Source organism: Pocillopora verrucosa, chromosome 1, assembly GCF_036669915.1.
Source record: "Pocillopora verrucosa isolate sample1 chromosome 1, ASM3666991v2, whole genome shotgun sequence".
Classification (NCBI taxonomy): Eukaryota; Metazoa; Cnidaria; class Anthozoa; order Scleractinia; family Pocilloporidae; genus Pocillopora; species Pocillopora verrucosa.
The window spans coordinates 13444825-13461320 of record NC_089312.1 but is presented as its reverse complement, the minus strand read 5'-3'; the positions used below and the strand labels follow the sequence as shown (position 1 = coordinate 13461320).

Below are 16496 nucleotides of genomic sequence, written 5' to 3'. Positions count from 1 at the left end.
GTAGCAACAGCCAAGCAAGTGTATGCAACGATTTTCAAGTACCATGCTGAAACAAAGCACCGGAAAATATAGCAAAGGGGAAGGGAGATTAAGTCCAGTCTCATTCATCTTTGCAATAACTCATGCATCGCGTATTGCCTGAAATAATTTGCCACGATCCAAGATCAAAATCTTGATAATTAGCTCGGCTTTAAGTCGAACTGATTTCTGATAAACTTCATGAAGACTTTTGCATTGGCATGGCGAAGGGAAAGAGGAAGGAGTTGGTTTTCTATGTGCGGGAATTTCGCGTGATGTATGCAATAACAAAACAACAACTCCATAATGACCTTTGGACAAAAAATGCTCGGTTTGGTTGCGTATCGGCAAAAAGCGCGCGATCCAAGAGACGATTTGGAGAACAGAAGTTGTATGAATCGACAAGTTTTCACCGAAAATTAAGGCAAATTTCTTATCATATACTGTTACTGGACTGGATGCATGCAGATTGTGCCATATAAAACGTAATTTATGCACAACTCAAGCACGCAGTTAACAAAAATCATTAATCAAGATCCAACCAAGAAAACAAAGCAACTGGTCCATCGTTCACGACCTCGACAGTTGTTAATTAAAAATTTGCATCGACTCGCAAGTCTACCATATTTCGCAAGAGGCATAGAACCCTGAAATATCTTCAGACGAGAAATGCTGGCTGTTTAAAAAGAATGGCTTCTTCAGAGCTATCCTCGCCGGTAAAAACCAAAACATTCTATCTCGGATTACATTCTACATCGTAAAAATGATTCGTTGAAATTAGATGAGGTTTCATCACAATTGAAACTAGTATAAAATCAAACTAGGATAATACTTACATTAATGAACGTCGATTAGCTAAATTCCTCGGAAAAAACGGCAAACTAGAGATCTTAGTAACACTTTTCATTTGGAGCCAAGATTGAGAATATGCCTGAAAAGTCCGTTCCCGTGCCCAAAATAACGCCAACTAACCAATTACAAAAATTCATTGTAATAAATTCAAGAAAATATACAAAACATCCCCAAACACTTAAAATCACTTGCTGAACTTAAACTTTGGCAAAACACTCATCATACTCGGTCAATAGATGGAATGCATCACTCAGATATGGTGATGCTCGAGTAGCGTGCATTATGAGTAAAAGGAGACGGACAAACAGGATAGACATAGTGCAATATCTATTATGGCTACACAGATTGTTAAGATATTGAATTCACTTTTGTACCAGCTCATGCATAGTTAACAAGAAAGATTGGGCACGATTCTGGTTCGCAACACTAAATAGTTCATCTTTTACCAATTTATTAGTATTTCAGTCAAAAGCTTTGCATTGAAGTCGAGAAAAGAAAAAAATAAAAGGAAAAAGAGCCATAGGAAATATGCACGACAACAAAATCCTGATGGGATAAATTAACAAAGAAATGCCCCATTTGGAAGCACAGCACTAATTGATTAGGAAAAAGGCGAGCAAAAGGGCGTTAAGCGGTAGAGTTCACAGGATAAAACAATTGTAATTATATATTTATAGAAGATTTGTACGCAAAAGATTTTTCGTGGTGAAAACCACAACGGGAACTTCTGTCATTTAATCTGTATTCTTAATTCCTCAGGTTCATCACAGCAGAAACAAATTGCCTCTCCCAAAAGAACAAAAGAACAAAATGCAAGGTTCATTGACCTCGTCGCTCCTCATAAGTTTATTGAAACCCATTGGTGAATGTATCAGAACATCTGTTCTCTTAAATTTGACCAACACTTTGAAGAAATAAAACTTCTGAGATCCTCAAGAAATCTGAGGAATCTTAAAAAGGCCCAAAGTGGACATAAAATTAATTTAGGTGGAGATATTCATTGTTTGAGGATATGCATATAATTACATTAAAACATTAAGGAGCCCACTTTTAATTCTACTTTTTCCTATACTTCCATCTTCAAAAGAATCTTTTGTAGCTAAATGAATGAGTTAGTACGCAGTCAGTAGTGGTAAGTATGCAGATAAGCGAGTAAATATTATTTCAATGCAAAAATGTCATGAATATTCTGACAAACAACTCGTGAACGTGAAGCTTCAGTGAGCTAATGGTATTTGGCAACCAATGTCAGTCCTACTTGACCCGCTATTGTCCCGCTTTTATGTTCAGATTTTCAATTTTGTATAAATCCAGGCGCACACCTTAAGCTCACTACAACTTCACTGCAGCTCAACTGGTGCGGACCTCATCACACTAATTACGCTGTAAGGCGTTTTAACTTACCAATCGGTCAAACCAAGGTAAGTGAGATCATTTAGTAACACCTTGCCGAAACCGATCACTCTTTTATGAAATTTAAGGGGATTCTGTGATTGAAACCCGCAACTGGTCTCTAAATTGTGTTAAAGTCATGCGTTAAATCAAAATCAAAGCTGGGTTGAGTGCGTGTGATACAATCCTCGGTTCTCTCACCCTTACAAGCGAAGTTTGAACATTTGTGACCGAGTAGTACTCGGTTGTTAAAATCTTTTAGTGTGAATTCTGGACGTATTTAGCTACATCTATCGATTTTTAAGGCCCCTTCAGAATTCAAGATTAGACTACCGAGTAAAAAGTGTATTTGGGAGTACTTAAAAATTTCCATGTTCTTTGTGAACAACATTCCACAAGGGCTAATTTCCATGCTTGTTTATTGACAACGCCCTTAAAGAGAAAGGTTTCATGGCTCAATGCATGTATGTCCATGTGCCTTAAGGTAGTTCATTAACCTTCATTGTTTTTTTTTCATAAAAGCAGCCTTAAGCTAAATGAGGCAAAGCGATGGTTCGTGCAGAAAATTGTCTTTTAAAATTCTGCGGTGATTAGGAATGTTTATGATGTAGAGATAACAATAGGTCCCAAAAACCCGTGTCATCAAAATAGCATGATCTAGAAGAAAAATATGATTTACTTGAAACGCTTACGTCTTCCCTAGAAAAAAAGACATCACGTACTTATATGCTTCGATGACTCAACAAACTTTCTTCGTCAGGCAAGCAAGAGACCTCAAGCCTTATTCCCAATCATAAATGATTCTAATAAATCCTTACTGAAAAGAAATGTGTTTTCACTGTAATGATTGGCTTGAGGTATTGTTTACCAGACAGACAGCTGCTAACAGAAGTTTTAAATTTGTATCTGACTGGCCATAAAAAAGGAGTTACATTAGTCATTTATAATATTCACCATTACTAAAATAACAACGAGCGATACCTTTGATATCACGTCAAACAGAAGCTGCATGGAGGAGGCCACCCCCAACTGACTGTGGGCGCTGATTGGGAATGTTTCATTTCGCATGCAAAGAAAAGATTCCAAATCTTATTTGAATAGAAACTGGATATCTTTGAAATGTGATTGCTTCATCGAAAACCAAATCTGGTATCAAAGCGAAATGTGCATGAATTTTTTTTGACAGATTGACAGGGTACTTTTAAAATTGTAGCTGAGTAAGTAGCTACAAATTGTAATATGTAATGTAACAAAATACGCACTCCATTAGATAAGTTCTTTCCAAAAATTTTTTAGATGAAAACTACCATTCATTTCTCTAAAATTGTGTTTCCACTCTGGCTCTGAAAGGATAAATAAACTGCGAAAATTCAGAGCAGTAACTGATCAGAATTAAAAGAAAAACGCAAATACGACTCTGTAGTACTAATACTACAGTTTGCTGCATTGTTCTCATCAGTGGCGTTTGTTCAATGACCTTCTGGTTTTGTTTCTTCCGGTATTCTCTCTGCGAGCTGTAAAATAAAAAAAAATCAAAGGAGAGAATTTTTTGTCATACTTAAATAAAAACCCTAAAGTTGATGAGTTTTTCAGTCTCGTAACCTGTTTGCTGGATAGTATATTGATTTTGAAAGGAGAAGTTATATATTAGTTATTCATTCCTGGGAGTTGAAGGGTGGTCCCAAGGTTTGTACCAGTGTTTGCAATCAGGTCGTGTGGCTAAACTGCTTTCTCAACAGAAATTCAATCCTCTCCTTAAGGAGGTTTCAGCTTTAAGGTTAGTGTAAGAGTTGTCATCTTCTACGAGACAATTGCTAAACCTTTCAGTTCAATTTTTTGTCAGTTAAACAAACCATGAAGTACAGTTTGATTTGGGGCTGTTTCGTGGCTGTACTTCTGAGGCCTTGCATGTCTGACGTATACCTCCATACTCCACCTGGATCCAACAATCGATTGAATGGTGGCCAAGCTAATGTCAGGAACGCAAATAGGTTGTTTGATTCTCAGGTAAGACAAACCCATTGATGATGAAGTGTTTGTTATCTTTACGCTTATTGCACGTGTGGGCACTCAGAAAAAGAGAACCAAGATTTGAGGAGAACAGGGTATGGTTTTCAAGGCATAACACTTATCATTTACCTGCACGTTATCTTAAACTAGAATATTGCACGTTACTCAAGTTTCAACTGTGTAGTGACTTCTAAAGAGAATTTAATAGAACATGAACATTTGTATTTGTTTCCTTGAATGCAAGTTTCATTTGCAATTTTACCAATAAAGAATTAATCACTCCACCCAAACCTGAACAAAGCCAAACGTCTCTCCATCGCTGAGTGTAAACAAATGTCGTTTTAAAACTTTCAAATCCTCCCCGCTCTTTTCGGGTACTGATTAAAAAGGAAAACTCGGTAATTAGATTACAGAGAAGTGAAGATAATTTTCTCCGACTTAAGAGAGGTTCCAGAATCGTTTCAATCCCAGGCTTACAGAATCGATATTGTACAAAACTTTCTGGGTTTTATTTTTCCAAACGGCTGCTGGTATCGTGTCTAAAAGGCAAACAAAATAGTTTACCTTTTGTGTAGTTTTGTAATACATTCCCAACAATGACGCTTTTGAGGCAAAACGTGCTTTTCACCCCAAAATTCAAAGTTAGCTCCAGTATACATCCGTATACATCAGCCCTGTTGAGCTTCTTCGAGATTGATCTTATGTTTACGCCACGAAACCCCTTCCATTTATTATTTTTCCGTAGAGTTTATCTGAAGAATACTTTGTCTATAATTTATTCATTCACTTTTGACACAATCAATTCTCATTTTCAATTTTCAATTGTGTCAGATTTTGTTAAAATCGTTGAATTTTTCAATTTTGTGGTTATTACGTAATTCAAAAAGCAAATTGTGTTGGCAGAGTCAAAGTGTTTCGAAGGTGATGAAGTATTTTGATAATTTCAGGACGTTTTAACGTTCATTTTGTTCCTCAGAATAATGGCAAAGCCGGCTACAATGTTGGAGACAAACAGAATGCTAACCCTGGAGAAAACATTCCTGAAATTCTACAGAAGCCAATGGTAACCAGTAGAATTATTTATGTCGTATGAGTAAATGAATGCATATTATTATTGCAATGCATAAATGAAATGACTTACTTGATTAGGGAAAGAAAAACTGACTAACAGATCCTCTGACGGACTGAAAGTCTGATCTGACCGATGTTTTACCTGACCCAGTGACTGACTGACTGACTGACTGACCAACACTGATCTGAATGATGGTCTGGCTGACTCCGTGATAGAATGACTGACCAACATTGAACTAAATGATGGTTTAACCGACTCAGTGACTGACTGACCAACATTGATCTGAACGATGATCTGGCTGACTCAGTGACCGACTGACTGACTGACCGACCAACACTGATCTGAATGATGGTCTGGCTGACTCCGTGATAGAATGACTGACCAACACTGATCTGACTGATGGTCTGCCTGACTCAGTGACTGACTGACTGACTACCAGACTGATTGTGTGAATGGCTTACTATCAGTCAGTGGGATTATGTGGACGACTTACAGTTTTGACCTATTGACTGACTAACTGGCCCGCGAAATGGAACTAATACCGATCATGACTTCATGATATCAGGAATTCTACATGAGTGGATGCTCAGACAAGGCAAAAACTGAAGTAGAAGTTATGTGGACCAATCAACATGGAACTGGCTTGGAGACTGATGATATGGTAGAATCACAAATTATCCTACAGTTCATGTGCCAGCCGTATCCTCGAGAAAAGATGGCCACCTCCGATGTTAACTCAGAGTTTGAATATCATACCATTCGTAACGGACAGTCATCAACTGCCCAAGTGGCTTTTAGGCCTGGTCATCGCGAGAATGCATACATAAGTAAAGCTGTAGGGCTTCACGAGCCCGCAAATTACTATCAGTCATACTATACCAGGAAAAGAAATTCAGGTGAGAATCATCGGAGTGTGCATAAAATCCCGAAAACGAGAAATGCTTTAAAAACACCCATATAGGTAAAACATCAGTTGGCTCTGGAGAGCGAGTTACAAGAGTGAAGCGCGTATTTTCAATAGAAGGCACTAAGTGGGTCAATGAATTTGTCACCCTAGAAAATTATATTTAAGGGAGGCTCAGAATGACTGCTGGTTTCCACGACTTCCAAGGATCTGTTCTATAAATCAAAATGTGATCTGTTTTGTAAGCCAAAATATGGAATATGTTGAGTATTCAGGTGCTTTGGCACATTATCTGAGATGAAGTTTCAGTATAACGCGAGAGAGAACAGTAGGACATAAATTAAATTCTTTCAAGGTGTTAAGAATGATAAGTCGAGGTAAGTTTGATTTTAAGTATCGCTATGTCTTTTTACTGTGATATAACTGAAATAAATTATGATGATTCGAATTTTTCTTGGAATTTTAGGCGCTACGAATTCAGACCTAAAGCGTGATAAATTATTTGTGTAGCAAGCAAAGCGAAAGTGAGTTTTATAAGTTAGTTTACTGGCCTCAAATGAAGCTTTGCGAACATACTTGGAAATCGATTTTCGTTTTTACACTATTTTTCCACTGAAGATTTTACATTGATTCAAATAAAGCATTGCAGTTTACTAATTTGCTACTAAAGCCAGGCACATTTATAGCTAAGGACAAGACTCGGTTCAGCTAATTGGTGTTAAACACAAACGAACCATTGTGTCTCGTTTCTCTGGCAGGTTTGTACACTGATGACCAAAAACTTACAGCGGACAGAGCTATTCATACGCGACAGAATCCCGGAGGTACAAGAAGGGGCTTGGAAGTCCCTGAGGAACGCGATTATTTTCCATATTGGGGCCCTACTCCTTGGAAGGACATCGCTATAATGGTCAGCGATAATAAGACCGAGAAATTAATGAAAGATTACGTGAATGACAAACACTATGGATTCAAATGTAAGTCTAGAATTTTTCATCCTCGTCAGTAAAATTACGTGATCCTTGCATTCATCTAAATGCTTCTTATCTTTAACGTATTAATAAGGAATAAAAAAAAATGAAAAGTTCTAGAAAAACATACCGCATTAATTTGTTGGGAAATAAATCAGTTCAGTAACAGCATTTACCAAACGATAAGACATTCAACATGTTATTCAGCAATTCTCAATTTGAAAAGTTTGCATATCAAAATCAGCTTTTACAGTTAAGTTCGATACACTTAGAATTGTTGTATAGGGATTGCAAACATAATGACTAAACATCTTATAACTAATTTTTTCCTTCAACTGTGTTTCTAAGACATGTGTATCATGGACTCCGGGGTCCACGGTAACCCAAAGTGCCCCCCAGACAACAATAACAGGGCTTCTGTTAGGTGCGTGGGCCCATACATCACGCAAGAAGATTGTAAAAAGCATAAAGGCCGCTGGGTTAGATTTATCACAAACTACTTGGAGAAAACCGGAGGAGTACTAAGCACCTGCCATGGCGAAGGCAACGAGAAACTGTCCAGAGGTGTTCCCTATGAAGCACATAAGATTTCACAAGGATCTGACAATCCTAGCCAGTTTGTCCTCCTTCACGAATCTCCCGAAGTGATCTTCGCCCCATCCACGGTCGTTAATCATAATGGAATTAGCTCAAATGGCAAATTTTCGTCCTACAAATGGAAAGTTCCTTGTTTTCCAACAAACATTACTCAACGTTGTGTGCTGCGAATAAGGTAAGAGGTGTTATAAAACAATGAAAGAAGAAGCGTGTTTTCATTCAGCAGACGGGGAATTGAGTTTAGAAGGGATTCCACTTATTGTTTTAGCTATTTTTGATACTCGCATGTCAAGCTAACAATGTACACATTTTTCATAATAATGAAGCCTGTTCCAGACCTCGAATAAGTACAATGAAGCGCGAGCATGCTTATAAACGGCTCGATAGAAACGGGGGAGAAAAAAAAATAAGGACGACTTGACTCGAACCTCCCTCCTGAGTTTACCTTGAGACAGTAGCGAGCAGCTCATGAGACGGAAAGCCAATAAAGCTACTTCGCTAGATAACTGGCAGAATTCTTGGTCAAGTGCCTGACTAAAGGAAGCACGCAGACGCAAACGCAATCGTAACACACAAGGAAAATAGACATGAGATTATTGCTGCACATTTATAATCGTGTCTTACATATCTGCAGGTACAACATCACCTCAGATGACGTACCACGCGAGTTTAATGCCAGTAACAATGGACAGTAAGTATTGATGGAACTAAGGTCAACTCCATGTAACGCGCTAGGAACTCGTAGATTTAGATGAGGTTCGGCTACTAGCTCGCAGAACTGTTCACAACTTCAAATTAACAGTTTATGCGCACAAATACACGTCTATATGTTAAGATTAAATGAAAACTACCACTGTGTTAAAACAAACACTCCATAAAGGGCACTATTAGAAATATTCAAACCCTACTCAAGATGAAAACAAGAGGAATTAACACAAATCACTTGCTTTAATATGAAAATTTCATCGTCATGACTTTTGTTTACAGAGTTAAGAATAACCCCACGACTAAAACTGTTGACGGAAAAACGGATCTTCAACTCGCTTTGAACACTGCTCAGGTTGGCCGAACATTCCAGGACAGGAGTCATGTTTTCATTCTTAAAGCCCGAAATAAAATGGAAAAGAAACATCAACATCGCAACATCTATTACATTTTCGGAATGGGGAAAAGGGGGAACATTGTGCAGACTTATCCAGCCATGGAGTATCGTTTCTTCCCTGAACGACAGAGAGTTACAACAGAAGATGTGGTGTGCTTTGTGTGGTCTGGTAGGAAGAAATCCTGTCTTTTCCGTGTAGAATTACATCTTTATTTGGTTGACAAAAAGTTGCTGTAACGTTGTGTGACTTTAACATAGAATTAGTTTTTGTAATCTCTCATTTTTCAAATAAAGTTGCCATTTTCGACCTTTGTTATAAAATTCTTTCACATACCTCCACGTTTGCATTTAAGTTTCAACAGCATTTCTTCATTTTTCATAGGTTCAAACAACAATCCTGGCGGAAACGCTGGTAACGGACAAGCAGGTAAGACTGTCATTCTTAGAAAATAAGGGAACAGTATTCCCCAACGCTGTAAGTTTTGCGATAGGTTGTTGAAGTTACAACTTCAGATGATATTACAATACCCCGGCGTTGAGCCAAAACTATTAGGCTACTTAGGGCTCATAACGCTGTGGTTTTCTTGATTTTTATATCCGAATTTATTGAACTTGATTATGACACTAAAAGTTTCACTTCTGAGAGAGGGAGCTCGAGAGCAACTGTCTTTAACCGTCTTGTGCTGTGATGCAAGGGTGACCAGATTTCGAGTTTTACACGGCCGAATGTCCTAAGGCCGATACTTTGGTGAGTTCGCCATAGCCCTTTCAATTTTCGTCTTTACACATGCGTGAACTTGTTTCTATCTCTTGGGTAATAGTGAGAAATTGCAAACGCGAATGACTTAAATTTTTGCTATCATCTAAGTATGGGAAGTATTCTTTGTTATGAGGTAATCAAATGTTTCGGTGGGCATTACTGAAAAGAAGTGAAATAGCCGAAATCATACGATTATTGTCAAGATGATAACGTGAGGATGAGGACTGCGCCATCAGCGATTCTTATTGATTGAAGGTGGCGAAAACTCGTGAAAAACCAGTCTGTAACACCACTGAATACGAGATTGAAAAGTTGTCATTCATATTTCAGGTTCGGATCGCACAAACGTGTGTTGGGTAAAAGAAGGATGCAGCTCTCTCAAACCAGCGGCGTGTTCCAGCTTGCCTACTGAAGTGGTTGAACAGGTTGTCGACTACGAGGATCCCGACGGGTTGAATCTTTTCCTCAACAAAGGATGCTACACCGGAGCCGCTGCGCTCCAGAATCAATTGAACAATGCCCCAGCCTCCTGCAATCCGCCGTGCTTCCGCATCAGGAAGCCTGGGAAGTACTGCTACATGGGCACACGCAATAACAACTTCTCCAACCGACGCCACATCGGAGTTATCGAAGTTGTCAATCCCTAAATCATCTGCATGATTCAACGTTGCATTTAAGATGTGATTTCATTCTTGCAAAGTGTGCAGTGTATTTTGCAATAGAACAAAAATAAGAGGATAAGTGGAGTTAAAATGCCGAACTAGGGGCTAATGCTATTTAAGGAATTTTTCTAAACAAACGATCATAAGTTAAACTTAGCTCTTGTACACTTGAGCCAATAAACCTGTGCAAGGCACTTTGAATTAACGCTATGACTCTGGTTGTCACTTTAACCTGTCTTGTCGCAAACTTGACTGTTCTGCTCCCGTCTTACACGTTGAATTCGAGCAGTGTATCGATTTCGAAATGTGTCGCCTGAAAATTTTCCAAGTGTAATTGTTAAATCAAAGACTGTCGATAAGAATGATAAGACTGTCAGTAAGACTTGACCCGAAAATCAAAATAAGACGCTGTTATGGCAAGGGTGTGGGGGATTGTACCTATCCCTTTCACGCTTACTAAGTAGTACACCTGTTTTGTAGGAAATTATTGTCCGATTAAGAGACAAACCGTCTTTCAAAGCACGCCTGCATATCATAACAATTCACTTCTAATCTGTTAAAAAATAGCCCTTTCATTTCAAAGGTGATCCCTAAAGTCACAGAAAGGCTGTTAATTGATAACATATAACCTTTCGGATGCAGTCACGGTTCTCAATGGAAATGACTCATTTTCTCCTTAAGTTAACAAATAATCTTCATCATGTTCAAATTTTCCAACAATAAAGAAGCCAAAAAGATTTAAGGGATACTGATGTAGTTCTCCTTTCGTTCCGCTTAATAGACTTGGATTTTTTACAAGAAAGAAGCCTCTCTTGTTAGCCTCATTACTGTTCAGCATTGTACATATCAACGTACTGTTACCAATCTGTTCGTTGTCTTGGAGAATGAAGTAGCGGCGTAGGGCAGCTATGAATTTGGCTTCGTGTTGACTTGACCTACTCGTTCTCTGCTCTAGAAAATCCTGCGTGTGGTTACGAGGAGTAAAACAGTGTTATATACATATATATCAAGCATACTAGTCTAGGTTTAGCTTCCCAATAATAACAGCAGTGATAATCGGAATAATAAAAATGATAATAATGATGACAAGGGTACTAATAATGATGGTGATGATAATAAGGATAATAATATTCAAATGGATAGAAAGGCAGAATAGAGAGCCTATATGGCCAACTTCTCAGGCAAAATGAGAGAAATGGTGGCATAGGTAGGAATGTAGCGAGAGGAGCTTGAAACAGAGAAGGCCCTCGTCGTTGAACCAGGAAATAGGAACAAACCACATCAAGAAAGTGTTGTTAATTCGCAAGAGGATGCCACAAGCAGAATATGTCATTGGTCAATTGAAACAAGAAGGCATATTGTGAATGGTTCCCCTTCATTAGCTGAGTTGGAGTATAAGAGGAAGTACGACAACATTGTAAGGCCAGTTCATTGGGACTTTGTAGGAAAACGCGGCTTCCGGCGAGGAGAAGAATGGTGTAGATATGTACTGGAGAGCGTCGTGGAGAATGAAAATTTAAAATTACCTCGAGATTATGGCAACAAAACTGACCACGAGGTTAGATCAAGAAGACCCGAATCGGCCCCAGTCACTCTCAATACAAGGTAGTTTATCGGAACTTTCTCGGATTGTGGCGGCCAAAACACTTAAATATCTGTATTGCTGACAGACAGTGAGGTTCAAACTTTCCTAGAAGGGGGAAAAACCAATATACAAAAAGAAAAACCGAAAGTTAAGTATTCAGTGGCTTTAGAGTTGGTACTTCTCGCGGCTGAGGATGAAAACCGACAACTGGAAGATTTGCCACAGGCCGATTTTGGCCATTTGCCTGAAAGACTTCTTCTGTCGGTAAGGACAAAGTCAATAAATAAGAATTTTGTAAATTGAAAATTACGATTTTTTCATGTTAAGAGTTAGCGCCAACGCACTCTACGATTGTTATTTGGGGATTGTCGATTCATTTATTTTTATTCATTAATGAAGTCGGCTTTTCACGTCAGTAAAGGGCTATTATGTTTATATGATAAACAAAATAATACATGGTTGCTTGTAGATATGGAATTTATCTTCTCGTGTTCAACTCGACATCTCACTCGTTCGCTGCGCTCACTCGTGAGCCATCGAGTTAAACACCCGAAGAGAAATTCCATATCTACGCGCGCCCATGCACCGTTCTTGTCGATCGGAATATCAAAATACCAGCGTGATATTGCCGCGAAGATGAAGCAGTTATGTTATCTGATTCGTACTTTACATTCGAGTCGAAGCTTGGGTGGCACAGGTTATTTCTTGCGGTGGAATCGACGAGGGGAATTCGAACACTAGTTGTAGTGTTTGAATTGTTGGAATAAATGGTCGCATGGGGATTGTAAGTTTAACAAACAATTTCAGATTTTGCCGCCTGAATTGAAAGTAAAGTTAATTTGAATTGCTTTCGTATGTATTTCTGACGGTTTTAGATCTACCTGCTTGATTTATATCGGTTACGCTTCATGTTGACAAGTCCCTAAAAATGGCGGCCAAACTTGGAGATTTCCGAAAATAAGGTAAGTGCATGGAGTTATAAAGTTCTCGTAATGGTCGGGCCGCCAAGTTTTTTTCTGTAGTTATCTTTTCTATGGCACCTTCTTCCTAGCTATGTTAGTTGGATTAGTTAAGAACGCCTCACTTTTTCAAAAATTTACCTTGAATTTGATCGGTTTTGGCGTGTGTGATTTAGGCGAACCGATAAGGTGTCATTCAAGTCTTCCTGTTTCCTTGATTGACACGTGATGTTTACGAAAGCCGCCTCGATAGATAAGATAGAGTTAATATGCATGGCTGTGGTATTTGTTTTTTGCTGAGTTCCGTAGTTTTTTGTAAATTGTCCTCCAAAGTTGTATGAAATTAAAGTCTTGAAAAGTGTCACGACAAGCTTTCGCTCGAGTGAAATTTAATTTCCGTAAAACTCTGAAAAATAAAGAGATCCGATCAAACTGATTGTGGTTTTAGTATAGGTACATGAATGTCTTACAACACACAAGAAACGAGCGAAATCCGCGTCTCAAGCAAAATCGACCGGACCGCTCTTACAGAGACACTCTCTTAATATGCAATTTCATTCTTGCAAAGTGCGCAGTGTATTTTGCAATCCGAACAGTTTGCTTTTAAAAATAATTAATGTTTCCAAATCCAAAATCGTAAAGAGACTACATAGTAAGTTCTACAAACGGGGATATCACCTGACGATGTTTATGGTTGCTTCCTGCTTTCTAGTGTATTTAACGTGCGTCATATGATTTTTCCTACAATAAAAAACGACTAAGGAGCGAGTTTGAGGTTTGCGTCTTTGCTATGGGAGAGATGAACACTGGAAGTAATACAAAGGCGTCCCGTATATCGGCATGCTGTTGATGCAAAGGTGACAATGACAGTTTCCCTGGTATGTCATATCTTTTAAATATTCCACTGAAAAGTAAATTTAGTTAGGGAGATCCACACTCTTGAGTTATAATTTCAAACCATCTAAAGATTTGTATTGTATTCTGAAGCAATAATTTACATATTTTCTTAATGAAGATCATGCAGGACTCTCACTACATCAGATTTTCCCCTATATCGTTCCTCAAGTCGATTTTTATGCCCATATTTATTCGTGTATATTTAGTCTGATGACCATAGCATCACATTTGGAGTTAAAATTGAGAATTTTTTCATGCTTAGCGTGCGTATATCGAGTTATGGATGCATGCGGGAGTTTTGAGAGAACGAGAAATGCGTAAGAGTAGCTCGAGGCGCAGCCGAGAGCAACTCTAGCTTTTTGAGTGCTCTCCAAACTTTCTAAGTGCATCCATAACTTGATATACGCACAGCTAAAGCATGAGCAAATTCTTTCATAACAGAGCGACAATAAGGATCTGCGCGAAGAAGCCTTTTATTATTATTTAACGTTCCCATTCGCTGGTCAAAAACACGCCACATTTTATACTTTGGTTTGAGCGAGAGCATTTGATCCAGTCAACCGATAACTGCGAATGAAATGCTCAAAAATTACGGGGACAAGAGAACAATTGATGTCAACTGAGCGCGAATTTCAAAGACGCTTTCAAAGATGTTTCGGGACGGAAACAAAGTTTGTTTAATTGTATACATAGGCAATTCGCATAGTGATTCCCACAACAATCTGAGTAAAAGTCTATATTAGAACCTTTCAAGACTGCCCAGCCGCTTCTTCAAGCAAGCGCGCTTCTTCACGGAAAGCAAAAAAGTCATCAATTAATGGTTTGTTGACGATCAAATTCGCAACAAAGCCATAAGACAATACACAATACTATGAAAGCGTTTAAAAAGCTTTGAATACTTTCAAGGTCTTGATGCACTGAAAGGGGTTTTATTATGACAATAAACCGCTCTAACAGTAGATATTTCAAATATAATTGGTTATGACGCTTTTTAATTCTTCGCTTGAGACAGACAGCTTTCTCGCAACTTGTTTGGCGCGCATTACAACAGGCCAGCAAAAATACTTAAAAATACTTGTACCTTCGCTTCAGTTTCGATTTCTTTTACGATAGTTGTGTGGCATATTCTATTCGTATTTTAAGATACAAACTGTCGTCCTTTCTCTACCTCGAAATTTTGCGTTTATTTGCGGGAAAAAGGAGAGAACTTTACACAGCCGACAGCCCGCTCTCCATGTAACAAATTTACCCTTCCGTCCCCCGGCAAGTTTGCCGTTGCTCTAGACAACTTCTCCCTAAGCCCACCCCGAGAAAGAAAGATTTTGTCACATTCAGGTCATTAACGAAGTTTTTGAATCTCGCGCTCGGAAATCGGATACGCGGCGGTTCTTTCAAACCTTTGTTCTTATAACAAAAGAGCCTCAAAGCTGTCAATAATGACAATGCCCATAAAGGATACAAAAATCGTGCCATTGTTACCAAAATCCCAACCCAAAGTTTGATATGAAATGGAGAAAATCAAAGCCAAATGAACTCAAGTGTCACTAAAAATTTTTTTAAAAGTCAAAGACCCGAAGTTATCAGGGTTTTGACAAATTTGCGAAACAAGCAACTTGTGAGTTTTTTCGGCTTTATTTTTGTTGCTTGTTGGATCAGGACCTAAAAGGTCCATGCCGATAGAAAAATTGGGCAGTTCTTCGCTGGTTTCTTCCATATTTCAAAGAGAAGGAAAACTGCACCGCAGCTAAACAGGACGGAAACTCTGAAGCCAGGTAAAAAAATGCTCAAGTCATCTTATTTACGCACGGTCGTACGTAAATAAAGATTTTGTTCACAGCGGCTCACTAGGACTTATATAAGGCAAGCACGCGCGCTATGTTATAAATAATTCTCCACTATAAAACGATTTTTCTAAGGAGTATCCCCCCTCCCCCCAAACATACTATGACCTTGTGTTAAATCTCTGTATATGAAACTGAGCTGGGCAATCCCCTTAAAAATTTCAGTTCTCCGAAGGCTGAGTTGAAACTCTTCGAGAGAAGTACCATCCACTAGCTACAATACAAAATAATCAATGAATTTTTAAGGTAGCCTCATGGCCAGGTGACCAGGTATCACAAAGAAATCAACTGTGGTTAAAGTTTCGACTCAAAACTTCTTCTTAATTCTTGGAAACTATGGCTGCAATGCTTCAATTGAAAAGCTAGTTTGACACCATATTTTGAGTTGAAAAGATCCTCGATAGGGAGGTCTAGTAATAGAGCTCCCTCTGGTTCATACTCAGCTCACATCTGAATTTGCTGTATAAAAATTGAAGTTGCGGAGCCTCACCCACAAATTAGGGTTACTATATTGATTACCCTGTGATTGTTACATCTGCATGATGTTCCTTAAGATCCTTTTCACAATCCGGGCATTTACTTTCGTCAATCCCCAGGCCACACTCTGTGATCCAGATGTGACCTTCAAAGTGAGAATAAAATTTCAAAAATCAATGAGATTCACTTGTAAAAAAGGCTGGTGTTATTGTTAAGTTAGCCCTTCAGACATTTTTTTAAAGAAAAGATTGAAAACCATTGTTAATTTTCTGTACTTAGACAGCTCCTATGCCGCCCTGCCGCTATTACTTTGGACGATGAGCTGGTTATAACTTTCCAGTAAGTAATGGGTTCTTAAGAAAAAACACAAAATCTTGGTATAAATAAGTGAAAAAAG

General features: G+C 38.5%; 2 protein-coding genes across 3 annotated transcripts in view; one reads left to right on the top strand and one right to left on the bottom strand.

Moving 5' to 3' along the window:
- The first annotated feature begins 2154 nt into the window (after positions 1-2154).
- LOC131786327 (protein DD3-3) lies at positions 2155-10416 on the top strand. Its single transcript, XM_059103369.2, has 10 exons — positions 2155-2291; positions 4106-4269; positions 5249-5335; positions 5910-6240; positions 7007-7225; positions 7568-7991; positions 8451-8507; positions 8804-9087; positions 9301-9345; positions 10009-10416. The coding sequence occupies exons 2-10, from the start codon at positions 4117-4119 to the stop codon at positions 10323-10325; spliced, it is 1917 nt and encodes a 638-aa protein (XP_058959352.2). The 5' UTR covers positions 2155-2291; positions 4106-4116; the 3' UTR covers positions 10326-10416.
- LOC131786326 (NFX1-type zinc finger-containing protein 1-like) overlaps positions 3319-16496 on the bottom strand; it is a 30311-nt gene continuing 17133 nt past the window's right edge. Inside the window, exons 16-17 of one of the 2 annotated variants that reach the window (XR_010716179.1) lie at positions 16142-16244; positions 3319-3776 (exon numbers count right to left, since the gene is read on the bottom strand). The gene's annotated coding sequence lies outside the window, so the exon portion shown is untranslated. Of the gene's footprint in view, positions 3777-13256; positions 16245-16496 lie in introns of those variants that run through there. The other variant, XM_066161323.1, reaches the window with a different exon arrangement.

Bases quoted from the DNA above. Each gene is read 5' to 3' on its own strand.
- LOC131786327 (XM_059103369.2), top strand. From the start codon at position 4,117: ATGAAGTACAGTTTGATTTGGGGCTGTTTCGTGGCTGTACTTCTGAGG. The intron at 7,992-8,450 runs GTAAGAGGTGTT...ACATATCTGCAG, and splicing joins CGTTGTGTGCTGCGAATAAG to GTACAACATCACCTCAGATG. The intron at 9,088-9,300 runs GTAGGAAGAAAT...CATTTTTCATAG, and splicing joins GGTGTGCTTTGTGTGGTCTG to GTTCAAACAACAATCCTGGC.